General features: G+C 41.2%; 1 protein-coding gene across 4 annotated transcripts in view; it reads right to left on the bottom strand.

The window, feature by feature from the left end:
• Positions 1–16,495, bottom strand: part of GUCY1A1 (guanylate cyclase 1 soluble subunit alpha 1) — a 63,387-nt gene that overhangs the window by 29,881 nt on the left and 17,011 nt on the right. For all 4 annotated transcript variants that reach the window (XM_081544521.1, XM_081544518.1, XM_081544519.1 and 1 more), the window contains one exon: positions 2,947–3,338. In XM_081544521.1, coding sequence (XP_081400647.1) covers positions 2,947–3,204 — 258 coding nt within the window. In that variant the 5' untranslated portion in view covers positions 3,205–3,338. The remainder of the gene's footprint in view (positions 1–2,946; positions 3,339–16,495) is intronic.

The raw sequence follows: 16,495 nt of genomic DNA, 5'->3' as shown, positions 1-16,495 counted from the left end.
GGCAAGAACACTGGAGTGGGTTAGCCATGTTCTCCTCCAGGGGATCTTCCCAACCCAGGGATTGAACCCGCATCTCTTATGTCTCCTGCATTGGCAAGTGGGTTCTCTATCACTAGTGCCACCTGGGAAGCCCTCATATAAGCATATGTGACTCGATTCAGTTCAGGAAATGGGTTCTGATTTGCTACAACTGTAGCTAAGATCATGATGCAGTTATTTCAAAAACACTCTGCTTGAGGAGCTTACAGGATTATTGGGGAGAATTTCCATGAAAAATCGGCTAATAATATAATAGAAGAGCAACAGATTATGAATGAGGTGCAGAGACCTTTCCATCTCCCCTAGTTATCTTAAAGCAAGTGATCTAACTTTTATGTGTCTTAATTTCTTCAAACAAATGAAAAGTTTGCACTAGATAAGCTATAAGACCTTTGTAACCTATGATTCCACGACTCTGGAATGCCACCTCCCACTCTAAATCTGCTAACGATAATCAACTATAATACTTGTCCCCCATAAAACATAACTGGAGGTTGCATCTAATTATCGAAAACAAGAACAAGGATGCCATCAAATGCTATCTGGAGTCTCTTCTTTTGGGCTACCGATGGGACTGAAAGTGAACAGTAGGCTAAGCATTGAATCTGTCCACTTAAAAAAGATCCATTTTTTAAAAAGCCCTATTTAATCAGACACCTAGATGTTTGAATAGCTGATGAAGTAATCTAGTTTGGTTACTATTCAGCATGAATGTATCCGGCCCTGGGATGTTCACTGAAATGTGAATGAAAATGGCCTCAGTTGTGGGAAAGAGTTCCGGTTCTTCAGGTCAAGGGCAGCCCTCTTGCCTCCTGGAAGTCCTCAGCCTGGCTTTCCCTACTACATGACAGCACACTCAAAGCTCCTGTGAGCCCGCAAACAAACGACACAGATTATCCTAAATAAAGGAAAATAAGAACGCATATATTTGATATTCTGAATGTTTTTAAAAGAGATTCCAATATGTGCATGACTTCCATTGTAGGAATTCGGAATTTATCAAACAAAATAATGAAGCCAACAGGGTAATGACAGGACCTGGGGAAAGCATGGCCGCTCTCCAGCTTCCCAACCTCACCATCTGCTCATCCCCGTGCTCTGCTCTTGGAAATGAGGGTGCCAACCGCTTCCCAGACTGACACCAACCAACTGCCTGGGAAGAGTTGCATCCCTTATCCCAGCCAATGCTGGCTGCTGGTGACTGGAGCGGGGAGATAGTAATTAAATATTTCCATCTCAAAAGCCACTAGCCAGTCTACTACTGTGCTTATCTTATATTTGAAATAAGTTCCCTCAACTTCCTGCCAATTCTAATTTATCCATTCTTCAAGCTTCAAGTCTCTTTGCCAGTTGAGCCCATATTGCTGACAGCAGTAATTACTGTGTCCTTCAAAAGCTGTGTGACTTTGGTCAAGTCACTTAGCCTCTTGGGTCCTTTTTGGGAATGAAACAAGGTAACTTCTGAAGTTCCTTCCAGTCCTAAAAGTCAGCAGCCTGTGGTCCTTCAGTGTTTCTCACAGGCAAAGGGTTGGTGTGGAGTCAATTAAAAATCATCAGTAAATTATGAGAGCCAGAATCTGATTATTTCAATGCCCAATCTCCTAGGCTAAGTGAATTTGCATAAAACTGTGAATACTGACAGAGAGAGGAAGACACACCATGAAGACTTTCAGTGGCTCTTCTCTTTAGCCCCATGGGGTGAGGAGCTCTCCACATGCCCTGTCTATTCCAAACATATTTTACCTAATTAGGTCTATGGCCTGTCCCCAGCGTTCCCTGTTTTCTCTTTTTCCCCTAGTTTTATTGAGAAATAATTGACATACATCACTGTTTAAGTTTATACATACAGCATGACAGCTTGATTTACCTATAGTGTGAAATGATGGCCCCAATAGGCTCAGCTAACATCCATCTTCTCATACAGATGCAGCACAAAGAAAAGACAGGAAAACAAAAAACTTTCTCTTTGTGATGAGAACTCAGAGGATGTACCTGACAACCTTTCTACACACCACACAGGACAGCAGGGTCACCATGAGTTACATCCATGGTACTCATTTATCTTATCTTCCAACATCTCTGGACCACCTTCCTCTAATCCCCTTCCCCACCCTCTGCCTCTGGGGACCACATGTATGATCTCTTTTTCCATGAGTTATTGTTGTTTTTTAAGATTCCACATATGAGACCATACAGTGTTTGTCTTTCCTGAATTCCTTTAAGGGTGGTGCTCCAGATCTCAAAACAGCATTAGGCTGTGCAGCCCACAGACCTACACCAAGACACGTCCGAACTGGTGAAGGGGTGTCATGAACAGACCTGTGACCCTGACCAACCCAGCAGGACAAGGTGGGGGGGTCTTCCCACCTCAGCAAGTTGGCGGGAACAGATGATGCTCTTAGGAATTAGATGAGGGAAACTCAGCAGAGAATAAGTTATTCTCCAAGGAATTTAGCTCTAAAAAAAATAGCTAATGAATCCATAAAAAAAAAAAAAACAGCTTGCCATCCATAAGTAACTAATGGGTCCCGGTAGGTGGTGAGAGCTATGGATTATTTCACTTAATGCTTGTGCAAACTTTAGGGACCCGGGACTGTGAGCATGTCTATTTTCAGATAAGGATGCTGAGGCCAAGAGATTGAAACAGCTGCTCCAAGTCATAAAGCTTGTCAGAGTTCAGGATGCTTTGGAAAAGAATGCAAGACTGTAAATATTTTAAGATTAAACACAATTTAAGAAAATGATTGCTTTTTAAAAATGTTTTTAAATGTTTTCAGAAAATTGTCAAATTGTCTACATCTACTATAGCCTTGAAAGTGAGAAAGCGAGTGTTCACATTTTCCTTAGGAAAACACACTACTACCATTTTCAAAATGTCAGTAAGATCTTGAAAGTGCAGGCACTCACCTCTGGGAAAATCAGTTTGCAAATACTCTCTGCCAAAGTGTGAAGATAGACCCGGCTGCGGCTGGTCTTCCTCCGGGGAAGCCTTCCAGGCGGGTTCTTGTCGGGGACACCTGGACAGATGCCCAGCTGCCCTGGGGTAGCTGCTGGCCCACTTCCTGTGGCTTCCCCCAAGGGCTCTCTGGGGACCTGCCCCGGGGCCAGCAGGGAGAAGGGGCAGTCCCCCGTGATCTGCAGATCCTTCAGCTTCGCGCAGAACATGGTGATTGCTCCCAGGCTTGGTTCTTCTTACCAGGATGGACACACAGAAGCCACTAGTGGACCAGAGATGCTGGTGACCAGGGAGTCCAGGGGCTGCAGAAGGTCAGAGGAGAAAGAGGAGTGACTCTGTATTCCTATGGAAAGAGAAAAATACAGGTATGAAAAAGTGAAGACCATACAGTCCTATGTCATTTTCAAGTTAAAAAAAAAAAATTCTGGTGCAAATGTCTATTATAAAATGGATGGAACGTTTGGTAAAGTCTTATTTCCTATGTGTGCATTCTAGTATACTAGAAAAATACTTGCTTTTAGTATTTTAATATTTTTCAAGTGGAATATAATTTTCTCCAAAATGTCTTTAGCACAAACTACTGATTCCTGTTTTTCTAGCCCATTTGGTCTCATTTGATTCCACAAGGGTGAAATATTGTGGTTTTATGACAGAAGCTGGGTCTCAAACTATGTCATATCACTGCTGATACTACTAAATTCTCATTAGTCTGTATTTTCTAAAAAATCAGAATAGCATGCATAATGTCTCCTAAACATACCTAAAGAAAAAAATGTATATAATGATGCCCAAGCATATGTTGTTGGATCTGAAACATTGTCTTTCACATGAAAAAAATTAATTGAAATGATTACTGCCAAAGAGATGTATCTCTATAAATAGTAAAATATTTTTAAAATATCACCAAAATGAAAAACAAATAATATTTTTTCAAAAGACTCCTGATTCCTAAGAATAGGCCATTGGATTTATAGGAGACTTTGAATTCAAATCTAGATGACGCTGGAGTAATCCAAGAAGGTCTCTCTTCCCTAATGTCAGGAGCATGACCCTTCTGGCCAATTTTCCCCTGTATGTTTGTTTTTGTTGATGTTGTAATGGAGTCTCCACACAATTCACAACCTATGTCTCATTAGTTAACTTTTCAGTGGAACTGTCTGGTTGTAAATTCAGCTTGTCAATAATACAGTGATGTTGATTAACTGGGTCCACCAACTATTTCCATACTTGGAAAATCAAAAAACTCAAAAAAGAGGGAAGAAGAACACATGGTCTGGTACAGTACTCAGAACCCTGTATTTACATTTAAGCTTCACAGCAACCACTTGAAATAGGTATTCTTATCCCCAGTGGGTCAGAGGCTCAACGTTTGTGCCATCTTTGATTTGAAATGCTAGAAAGTGCGAGAGCTATGGTTCAAACATAGGTCCATCTGATTCCACAGCCAATGGGTTTCAATTAACTCAAACTCAAATGTTACCAAGTTACACTTGTTTCTAAACAATCAGGCTTAGTTTATACACTAGAATGAATTTATCTTGAAGATATGGTTTATAAGTTTACATTAGAAAGCAAACAAGAACATAATTATCCTGCCCGCTGGTTGGTGGTACTTGAATCATCCAGGATAAAGGCTTATACTTCAGTCTTTGGAATTGGAGTTCAATTACTTTGTGTCTTTTCTATGAACCTCAGTGCTCTCAGTATGTTCCTAATGTGTATAACATCAGCTTATAATTTGTCACAGATAAGTTACCGATAGGCTTAGAACAACGGACAATTCATTTTCCAAACTGGGACAAATAAGGAAGCTGAATTCACATCTGACAGCCCCTGGGGTGTTGCTGCGTTATCAGGTTTGGGGAAGATGACAAATGCTGACATGCCAGAAGAAACTGCCAGAACTCTCTGCTTCTTTTTATTTTTTAATTTTTATTTTATATTGGAGTATAGTTGATTTACAATGTTGTGTTAGTTTCAAGTGTACAGCAAAATAGCTAAGTTTTACATATACATGTATCTATTGTTTTTCAGATTCTTTTCCCTTAGTGAAGCATAGATGCTTTACAGAATTTTGTTGTTTTTTGTCAAATCTCAACATGACTCAGCCATAGGTATACCTTTAATCCAAACCCCTAATTTGTCCCTCCCCCTTTACAGTTTGGTAACCATGTTTGTTTTCTATGTCTGTGAGTCTGTTTCTGTTTTGTAAATAAGGTCATTTGTGTCATTTTCAAAGATTTCACCTACGTGACTTTGTTTCTTAAAGTCAAACACCAAATCTGTGTTCATACATGATTTATGAATCTTCAGGAAGGTACAAAGGGAGATCCTTTCAGTATTAAGGAGCAGAAACCATATTCTGCCAGCAGAGAAGAGGGCATGGTCTGTGTCAGAGGCTGCTGGGCGCCCAGAGGTGATCTGGTGATGGAGGACCGGTTACTGGATTCTGAAAGGCCTGCAGATCTACAGCTCTCCACCAACATCTGTTTAAGATTCAGTTCTACAAGTAGCTGTTTCTTAGTCTTTAATGCTTCACAACAACACTATTGAGCATGCATGCTAAGTCACTTCAGTCCTGTCCGAGTCTTTGCGACCCTGTGGACTGTAGCCCGCTAGGCTTCTTTGTCTTTGGGATTCTCCAGCCAAGAATACTGGAGTGGATTGCCATTTCCTACTTGAGGGGATCTTCCCACCCAGGGATCAAACCCACGCCTCATATGCCTCCTGCATTGGCAGGAGCACCACCTATTACTATTTATTAACTCCTGTCCTCCGGCATGGTGTAGATCAGGGGTCTAACCTCCTCCTAAAGGCAGAGTGAGTCACTTCAGCTTGTGGTCAATGCCTCAACTCTGCCACTGCAGTAGATACACAGAGGAGAGAACATGGACATGGTCCCATGAAAACAGGCTGCACAGGCCATAGAACTGACTCGTGTTTGCAAAAAGCTAAGCAAATTAGATGAAGCGTTTTAATACAAATATAATTTTAACCATGGAGTTAGAGTTACTTCCTCATTACCTCTTCCCACTCCCAAAATAGAGAACCTCTCTGGATTCGGTTTTGCACAACTTGAAAATAATTAAGAAGAGTCTAGTAGATAATTCTAAATAAATATTTGTTAATAAAAATCAAAATACCATTATTTTATGAGAATTTTTAGAAAGAAAAATTTTATTAATTGAATGTCATAGTTTCATTTACATAAAAATATAATACAATAACCTGAAAAGAGGGCACTTAAAAAAAGGCCATAAAAATAGAAGATTATATGTTGGAGCCGATGCGGGTCTGGAATTTCCTCCTAAAATCAGTTATTCGGGTACATATTATAATTTTAGTATTGGACTGAGGATTCCAACATAATGTAGTTTATGAAAATTCTTCCATTATGCTTAATCTTCTATTTAAATTGGATTTCAACCCTTGTTCTCAAACCCAATATTTTATCCTCTTCTTTTCAATCTCATTAGAGCAGGACACAACTGACCAGTCAGACTTCCTGGAAATTCTTTTTTCTCCAAGATGACACAGTGCTCTAATTTCCAGCCAATGTGCCTAACATGTTTTTTTTTTTTTTTAATTAAAGTAAAAACAGCAACAGGAAACAAATTGTGCTTACTTCAAGATCAGTTAAGTGTTTAGTCTCATTAAATCACATATGTATCAACAAACTAATTAGCGTCCCTCGTCTGTGCAGCTGATGAAATTACACTACGAACAGATGCAGCCAATGCCAATACCTTGGAAACTCGTGTTTGTCAGGCGTTTGCCAAGTTGCCAGGGAGATAGACTATGCTCTTCAAGCGAACCAGTGGTAATTCTTTTGTATAACATTAGCAGCAACTTCAGAAATGGTTGGGTCAGTTCCTGAATGCAGTACAGAGCTGGGTGTAGATGTGGTAGTGACATGGGAGGGAAAAAAACAAGTGAATTGAAGTGATAAATTTGGTGACAAGGCCTTGGCAGGCAGTGGGAGAGATATTCTCAGAAATTCAAAGAGGTATTTACCATCCTCCAGGCTGATGATTAAACAGCCTCCAAATCGACTGAATGCTTTCTCCCTTTACTGGTAAGTGATTAATTCCTCTAGAGTGACAATAAAGACCCATCTATTGACCTCATATCAATAACCAGGATACAAAAACAGTATATATATGTATATGTATAACTGTTCACTGGCTGTACACCTGAAACTAACAGAGCATTATAAATCAACTATACTCCAATATAAAATTTTTAAAAATAACCAGGATGCATTGCTGTGTAGGTAATGAGATACTCCATCATTAATCTCTAAGGAAAGAATTAAGCACAAACCCTTGTTTTCCACATGTGAAAAACCTGTGGGGGGAAGCACCCCATACGTACTCTCTCACACAGAAAGCCTGTTTTACAGTAGCAGGTCATATGCCAGGCTTAGCACCCAGCCATACCGAAATCTGTGATTCAAGAAATACGTGTTTTAAGATTAAATTCCAAAGTCCGGATTTAGAAGAGCAGCTGAAAGAAGAGAGAACTTCAAAACAAACTTCGGTAAGAATAAAGTGTGCATGCCCCACCCAAATTGTAGCAACCATCTTCATAAACCAATGTCGAGAAGGCAGCTTAACATTCAGAACATCGAACATTTTCTTTTCTCCAAAGCTGAAAAATTGTTCAATAAAATTTCAAAAATCAGGCCTTCAAAATGTGTTTCTTTTCACTTGGCAGGAAGCAATATTTACAGAATAGTCCCCTGTGACAGACCAGGGAAGCTGGACAAAGTAGTAGAAAAACTGCCTCCCTGAGTGGAGGGAAAGGGCAAGGGACAGCCGGGTTCCTTCATGATGCCCCTGCTCCCAGCTCCAATGCCAGCTCTGCTTCTTTTTCCAGTCACAGCCCTGTGCAGCACTCACCCCGTTTACACAAGATTTATTCTTCTACATACCAGGCTCTGGCTTTGCTTTCACCGTGTCACCCAAATCTCCTTGCTAAATTCAGCCATGAGCTCCTGAAAGTTAAAGCTCCAGACACACCTGAGCTTCCCCTGGCATTTTGATTTCCGTAAGCTCCATTCCCACAGATTCTCTGATGCACTGGCTTGTGTCCTGCTTCCTGCTTCATCCCTCCATTTGTTCACGTTCCAGTCTACTCAACAAGCATTTATGAGTGGCCTACTATATGTGGGACTTCTTCCACGTGCAAGGGCACAGCCATGGGCAAAAGTCATCATAGTCAGGCGGAGCTCACAATCAAGCAGGAAGACTAGACTATTTTTAATTTTTTACTCCTAATTTATCCCCCTTCCCATCCTTTTTCCCCTTTGGCAGCGATAAGTCTGTTCTCTATGTCTGTGAGTCTGTTTCTGCTTTGCAAATAAGTTCATTTGTATCATATTTTAGGTTCCACATATAAGTGATATCATATGGTATTTGTCTTTCTCTGATTCACTTCACTTAGTACCATAATATCTAGGTCCCTCCATGTTGCTGCAAATGAAATTATCTCATTCCTTTTTATGGCCAAGTAATATGCAATTGTATAAAAACACCGTATTTCCTTTATCCATTCTTTGGTTGATGGACATTTAGGTTGTTTCCATGTCCTGGCTATTCTAAATAGTGCTGCTGTGAACACTGGGGTGCATGGTCTTTTTGAATTATGGTTTTCCCCAGATATATGCCCAGAAGTGATGTTGCTAGATCATATGGTACTTCTGTTTTTAGTTTTTAAAGGAAGCATCTCTACACTGTTCACAGTGGCTGTCCATAGTGGCTGTACCAGTTGAAATTCCCAGCAATGGTGTAAGGATTCCTTTAGGAAAACTACTTCTGACACGCAGCTCCAAGTGTGATGTGTGCTATCAAAGGGGGTGCACACCGCACTCCAGAAGTGACACCAGGGATCCCAATCCAGTCCCCGGAGGAAGAGACACCCAAGCTGAATGGTGACCGTGAGCCAAGAGAAGAGAGCCCCAGAGAAAACAGCATGCTTGGAGGCCAGGACAGACCAGGGCACGTCCCAGGAAATGAACGGGCCCAGCCCGGCCAGAGTGTACAGCCAGGGAGAACCTGGGGAGGGAATGCAGATGAGCCAGCGGAGGTCAGGTTGTACAGACAGAGGGCGTGTAAACCATGCTACCTAAGCCACCACTCTCTTCTAAGGGCTGGGTGACTAAGAAGTGAGAATACCATTGTATTTTCAAGAGATTATCTGAAATGCAGGATGAGGGACAGGTTGGAGCTGGACAGGTGGCTGATCTGGGTTGGATCAGAGAGTGGCCCTGCGGATAAAAAGCAAATCAATCCCGAAGCATCTCCGAGAGAGAACCCACAGGCTTCGTCTCCTGGTGGGACATGGAGCTGAAGGCAAGGGAGCCCACAGGCTCCAGACTCACCTTATCAATAAACCATAGCCCAGGGGAGACCAGGGTCCAGAAGAGCACCCTTTAAAGATGTCCACAGCTCACTTCCCAAGACCAGGTTATTCAGTCATAACCAAGCCCAGATGTGGGGTTTACAATATTACATGACCATTCATGGGGACTGGGCTGCTCCAATTCTCCTCTGAAGCGTTCTTTAGGGAAGCAGCTCCTCCTTATTCCAAAGCCCAGACATGGGCAAGCCAATGGCAGTTCAGATTCCAGGCCGCCTACTGACCTCCACAGTACAAGGCAGTTCCAGCTCTCTGCAAAGTGGAGGGTGCTTAGTTTAAATTTTTGTTACCAAGAGTCCATGCTGTTCACCCTCCCCAGAACAAGGAAGTTACCTCTAAAGCTCATGGCAACCTCAGTCCTGGGGACCCAAAACACAAGGAACTCTCCTTTTCCTGAAAATAACGGTCTTGCTAAAGCTACAGGACCGGACACAAATACTGAACACACTACATTAATTCTTTCTTAGTAATAAAGTGGGTGTGATCCATACCTTTCTTAGATTCAGGAGGCAATTCAGTGACAACTTTGAAATAAGAGCAATGTTGATACTCTAGAGCTGGGAGATTTTAACTCTAGGAATTATCATTTTTTGATTCTCAATTTTTATAGAAAACTGTTACAGGATGCTTTATGACTAATTAAAGAGCAAAACTTTGGGGGCTATAAATTCTAAATATCTGTGCTTTTAAACCTCTCTACCAGGATTATCACTGAAATCTGAGTGCATACAGTTAGTAGCTCTTCAAATTAAATATCATTCCCTCTTAATGGCAGGTCACAAGGAAACCAGATAAATGTTTCAATATTTTGTTCCAGAAATATGTGGAATACTTTCCAGCTCTTCCTAGAATCCACATCATACTTATACTGCTCAAATAGTTCCTTACAATGACTTCACCGTTTTATGAATATATTTACGGAAAATATGGTGATTCTTATGCAGAGTTACGAGAGACAAGTGATTCCGTTTTACCCTATAAAAAGCCATTTTGTTTTCATCTATTTGCAGATAAATAGTGTGTATTTCTGTGATGTGGTTTGGCTCATACTCAGTAATGGGGGAAAATGTCAGTGTAAAATAGGGGTCACCAAGACCCGCATTCACCCCTGCAAGTCCCCTCAGCTCAGCTTGAATACACGCCCTGTCTTGTTACAGTTCCCTTTTTTAGTTCCCTTTCTCAATAACTCATCAGGCTCTTCACTTTCCTATAGTCCCTTCCCATCAAGCTACCTCTTCCCCTTAAACCAGTCTTGTAATTACTGTAGTGCAGTATTCATCAGAATTCAGCTTGTCTTTTTAACTAAGCTTGTATGTTTGAAAGGACTGTTATAGCTTTAGCTAGTGCCATAAGTGTTGATTGGTTTCACTTCAACACATTTTCTTCCCATAAGTCCATTTATTTTTAGTGCATAATTTTGCAGCATACAGAGATTTTTAGGAACATTTGTATCATGTTGTATGAGAAATGCCTGTATTCTCAACAGTGTTTAATTGAAATTTACAAGTAAGGTGAAATCCTACTTAATTACTTAGGGAAAAAAACAATAAAGTCACATTCTCTAAGACTATAGATTTTATTATTACTTAGGTAATAAACACTGATGAAACTTTCAAAACGGACCAGGTGTGAGGACCCAAGTCAGGTTCCAGGACCAAAGGCTGAGTTAGGTTCTGGCACCAAAGGTATGTGTGACTTTTACCTCTTGCCTCTACCCTTTATCAACTCTGTGATTTTAGTCAAATTCCTAAGCTAATTCACCCCAACTCTCTCCATATGGAAATAGGTATCCTAATAAGAACTATTTCCTACATGTGCTGTGAAGTCAACCATCCTAATTACTTCTCAGCAATAGGGTGATATTGAATCATTTTCTTAACTTCACTGAGCTTCTGTTACCTTGACCATAAAATGATGAGGAAACAGGGGTATATGAATGATTAGGGAAAAGTTATGCAAAGGCATTCCACAGGACAATCAGGCTCACAGAAGCAACCAAAAAATGATTGACAAATGTATTCTATCTTCTCAGAAAGACAGGTAATATGTTAAACCTATGACACTTTTAATCATCACTTTTCAAAGCCAAGTAAACTCATTTATGGCAGGTGCTTAGTGTACCACAAATACAGAAAACATTCTCCACGTGAAGAACATTACAGCATACCAAGAAAGTCGTATCTATGTCAATAGTTAGGGTTCCGTTTATTGAATTACAAAATAATGAAGTATACAGCGTAACCCAGAGCACTAAGATTCTATTTTGGTCTCATCTTATGTAATTCTATTAACTTAATAAGTTGCATGCCAAATTTCTTTAATAAAATATTAGAATAAACATTGAAGAACTACACTAGATTTTAAATCTCTTTTTCCACTCATTAAACCAAACTTGTTATATCAGTCAAGCAAATCTTATGTCACTGCAGTGCATACTATTTTCAATAAATCCAAATTATTTCCAATGTGGAATATTTTTAAATTAAAACCAAGCTAAAACAGGAATCCCATGGCATCTGATTTTCTTTTCCTAGAATGCTAGATTGACAAATGGTTCATATTTATTATACAAAGAATCTTATCTCCAACTTTTGCTTTTATAAGTTACCTGTTCTTCTCAAGATTGATTCAGTGGTAACCCTTTTATCTACTTACCTCTCAAAGTTGGTTTATTTTGTAGAAAGGTTTAGGTGATGAGGAGGGAGAGGTGAGACACTTAGGAAAATGTTTACGATACTTGTGAAATCAAGGTAAGTCACCCAACATCTGACTAAAATAGGTTTGTGACAAGAATAAAGTCAATTCTGGTATTGACTGTCACATCTGTGGAGCACCTGATTTAATATTTTGACCAATGAAGAGGCATCCAAGTGACTTCTCCTTGATGGGAAAGAAGGGTGATCTCATGAGCATGGATTCACTCTACAGTGGAAGAAAGTCCAATTATCTGAGCTCGAACCTATCACATTTGGAAGGAAGATTCTGGAAGAAGACACAATAGTGAGTCTTGATTCTTCCAGTCCAGCCCTTGGAACTTTTACCAAGATCCTTGAGAAAAAAGACCACAAACTAACAGAGTCATAAAAACCTAGGACTTGCAAGCTCTGCAGGAGACAGAACCTTCTCCAGCCTCATCAAGAACAAATCAATCAAGACACACAGGCCTGGCCACATAGGAATCAACAAACAGCAAAACAAGGAGACCAGGAAGAAATGACGGAGGCATGGGTGGTGGAGGAGACGCTGGTCCTGGAATAGTGGGAGGGTCAGAGGAAGGTAAACCAGCCCCGAGGAAGACCCGGAAACTCAGGCGGGGTTGGCAGACCATGGCCTGTGGGTCAAATCCAGCCTGCTGTCTGTTTTTGTCCAGCCCTTGTGCTAAGAATGGTCTTCATATGATGAAGTGAAGGAAAACCAAAAGAATATTTCATGATAAATGAGCACAACATGAAATTCAAATTTCCATGTCCATAAATACAGTTTCACTGGAACACGGCCACGTTGTGCCATAATAAGACATATATATTTGGTCTCTGCCCACTCTTGCTCTTTTCTATTTCCTGGCACACAGCTCCCTAAACCCTCGGAATCTCCAGAGTGATGGTCTTTTTTTAATGCTAATGAGGGAGCTGGTGGCCAGGGCCCCTGGGTCGCCTAGGACACAGCAAGCACGTGGGATTAGAGGGCTGGGACTTCACATCCCACCCAAGTCTCTGGTGGGTAGGGGAAGGAGAGGCTGAAGTTTGAGTTAATCACTAACAGCCAATGATTTTTCTTTTTTTTTTTTTGCGCTTTTATTTTTTTGATTAATTTTTATTTGGGTATAGTTGCTTTAAAATGTTGTGTTAGTTTCTGCTGTACAGCAAAGTGAATCAGCCATACGTATACATATATCTGCCTTTTTTGGATTTGCTTCCCATTTAGGTCACCACAGGGCACTGAGTAGAGTCCCCCATGCTATACAGCAGGTTCCCATTTGTTATCTATTCTATACATAGTCGTGTGTATATGTCAACCTCAATCTCCCAATTCATCCCACCCACCCCTGCCCCCTTGGTATCCACATGTGTCTCTCTTTCAGCTTTGCAAACAGGTTCATTTGCACCATTGTTCTAGATTTCATGTATAAGTGATATTACATCATATTTGTTTTACTCTGACATATTTCACTCTGTGTGAGTCTCTAAGTCCATCCACGTCTCTGCAAATGATGACCAATGATTTAACCATCATGCCTACATAATGAAGCCTCCATAGAAAACCCCAACTGTGGTGGCAAGCTCCTGGGCTGGGGAATATGTGGAGGTGCTAGGAGGGTGGGGCGCCCAGAGCCCATGAAGTTCCAGGTCCTTCCCCACACCTTCCCTGTGTGTCTCTTCCATTTGACTGTTCTTGAATTGTATCCTTTTATAATAAATGGGTATACAGTAAGCAAGCTATTTTCCTGAATTCTGTGAGCTCGTCTAGCATATTATGGAACGCAAAGAGGGGAGATGTGCGGACCTTTCATTCACGGTTAGTTGATCAGAAGCACCAGAAGCATGAATGTGAGATTAGGATCTGAAGCCGGGGCAGTCTTGTGCGACTGTGCCCTCAACCTAAGAGAGCTGACACTAACTCTAGGGATATGGTGTCAGAACTGAATTAAACTGTAGGACACCCAGCTGGTGTTGCAATTTCTGGGGAGAGGAAACAAACACATTTGGTGTTGGAAGTGAAGTACTGATAATACAGGGAAAACAGAGGTTTTCATGTTTACAAGTTCATTCATTTGCACGTGGCCTAAGGCTGCAGCTTTGGAACGACAGTGGCAGAACTGAGTAATTGTGAGAGACCTCAAGGCCACCAAAGCCAAAACTATCTACTGTCTGATCCTTTATAGAATCAGTTTGCTGATCTTAAAAAACATCATATACATTATCTCCTTGAATCATCACTACCATCCTATGGGGAGTGTGTATTTATATCTTTTACATAAAAAGAATCTAAAACATAGATTATTTGTCCTTGATCATTGCTAGTGAGTGGCAGAAACAAGAAGTGAACCCAGGCCCATCTGATTATAAGCCCAGTGTGCTAGGGTGCCTTTGAAAAACAGGGGACCTTTTCTATATCACAGGGATTATTCCTCAAATTCCTCCACCAGTACATACAGTCTGGGGAAACAAAGATTAAATTTACCTGCCATTGGGCCTGTGGACCGAAGGAATGAAGCCGGGACACCTCAGAAATGCAGGTGTGAGATGCCCTCTCAGGACCCCGTGAACTCTCATGAGACCCCATTGTGCAAAATTTTACTTTTATCTCTATGGTTTGGGGAAGCAAGTAGAGTCAGAAGACAACTAGAAAGTCTGTGGGTGTCTCTGACACATTTAAGGGGTCTTTATGGTAAATAAAGCAGAGGAATAAATTAAAGGAAAGTATATTTTTCTGAGAAATTTTCCTTTAAAATCCTAAAGAAAAGACTTAAAAAGATGAAAAAATAGAGGGGATCGGAATAACGCTGACACAGAAGAGTGTTAGATTTTGAGTAAGACTCCCCCTCCCCCTCCCCTACCATTCACCCAGGGCTCCGTCCTGGCAACACGGGAGGAGAGTCTCTCTGGTAGCTCCACGGGGCACAAGCCACCGACCCTTTAGAGGCCACCGGGCAGGAAGGGGCCTTCTCAAGTATTCTGTTCAGCTCTTTCTGATTCTTGAGACAGAAAACAGTCTTTTGTCATTGACACTGACACACAATGCTTGAAGCTTATGCTGGAACCAGGCCAGCCAAAGAAATGTGGCAAATTCCAACAGAAATTCAATTCTTTCTGAATTTTTACATTATGATTGAAAGTGTTAGTCGCTCAGCTGTGTCCGACTCTTTGAGACCCCATGGACTATAGCCCACCAGGCTCATCTGTCCATGGGATTCTCCAGGCAAGAACACTGGAGTGGCTTGCCATGCCCTCCTCCAGGAGATCTTCCCGACCCAGGGATCGAACCCGGGTCTCCTGCATTTGCAGGCAGATTCTTTACCATCTGAGCCACATTGGTTCAGAAGAAATCATTACCAGAAATGACACTTGGCTTCTGAGCGTGGATTTGCAGGTATATATCTGGAAACCACAAAGGACATGTTGAGAGAGTGAGTCCTTTCCCATTAAATCCAAAACCACAACAACATTGTTTTAAGGCCTTCTCGTCTCTAACTGCCTGGAAACAGGGAAAGTTCCAAGAAACTTTCCTGTTCACAGTGAACCCAAACAATGCTTCTCCTTCGTTTCAGCATCGTTTACACAAAAGTCAACACAAAGACACAGCATTTACATAACACGAGTTCAGAGCTTGAAGAGACATTAGAGATTATTTACTGCAATTCTTCCCACTCACAGATGGCAGAACAGAAATCCAGATTCTTGTGACTTGGCCCAAACCCAAAGCTGCTGAGGGTCAGAGGTTACTCAGAAAGGGACGCCATTTGACCTGGAATCCAGAGTTCACTTCCATCCACTCTGATCGCCTCCTCAACTGAAATGTTGGGAAGCCCCCATCTTCTGTGGGCCCCCCACCGCAGCTGCAATGGCTTTAAGAACTTCACACTTGGTGCTCTGAGCTCAAGTTTCACACCTGAAAGTTACTGTATATGCTACACTTCATCTTCATGCCACACCGATATGAACACACACTATAAAATTGTTTTGGCAGCTACAGCTTCTAAAACATTTCCCCAGGCTCTTTTTCATGATTTTCTCATCACCTTTTGCACTTTCTCAAGAAGCTATCTTTAGTCTTTCTTTAATTCTCCAAACATATTTTCTAAATAGCCTGACTTATTCATTACCCTGTCTCTGCCACTTAATTGAAAGTTAAGTATGTTTCCAGCCTTAATCTAACAAGCCAGCACAGGTCACAATTTATCCAGCTGTAGGCTTCTAATACATTATTTTATGCTGAAATTAAAAGACAAGACTATCAGCTTGGAGTCATCTGGTATAAACACGGAAGGGATATAGATGTATTAAGTCCTTATTATATGGGTCACTCCATCTTTTCCCTTTATTTTCCCTAGGTCCTTCTGAACATGCAACACAACCACAA

This window comes from Giraffa tippelskirchi, chromosome 11, assembly GCF_054371585.1.
Source record: "Giraffa tippelskirchi isolate mGirTip1 chromosome 11, T2T-mGirTip1v1.2.pri, whole genome shotgun sequence".
Classification (NCBI taxonomy): Eukaryota; Metazoa; Chordata; class Mammalia; order Artiodactyla; family Giraffidae; genus Giraffa; species Giraffa tippelskirchi.
The sequence above is the reverse complement of the archived record's forward strand: the minus strand, read 5'-3'. Positions and strand labels throughout refer to the sequence as shown.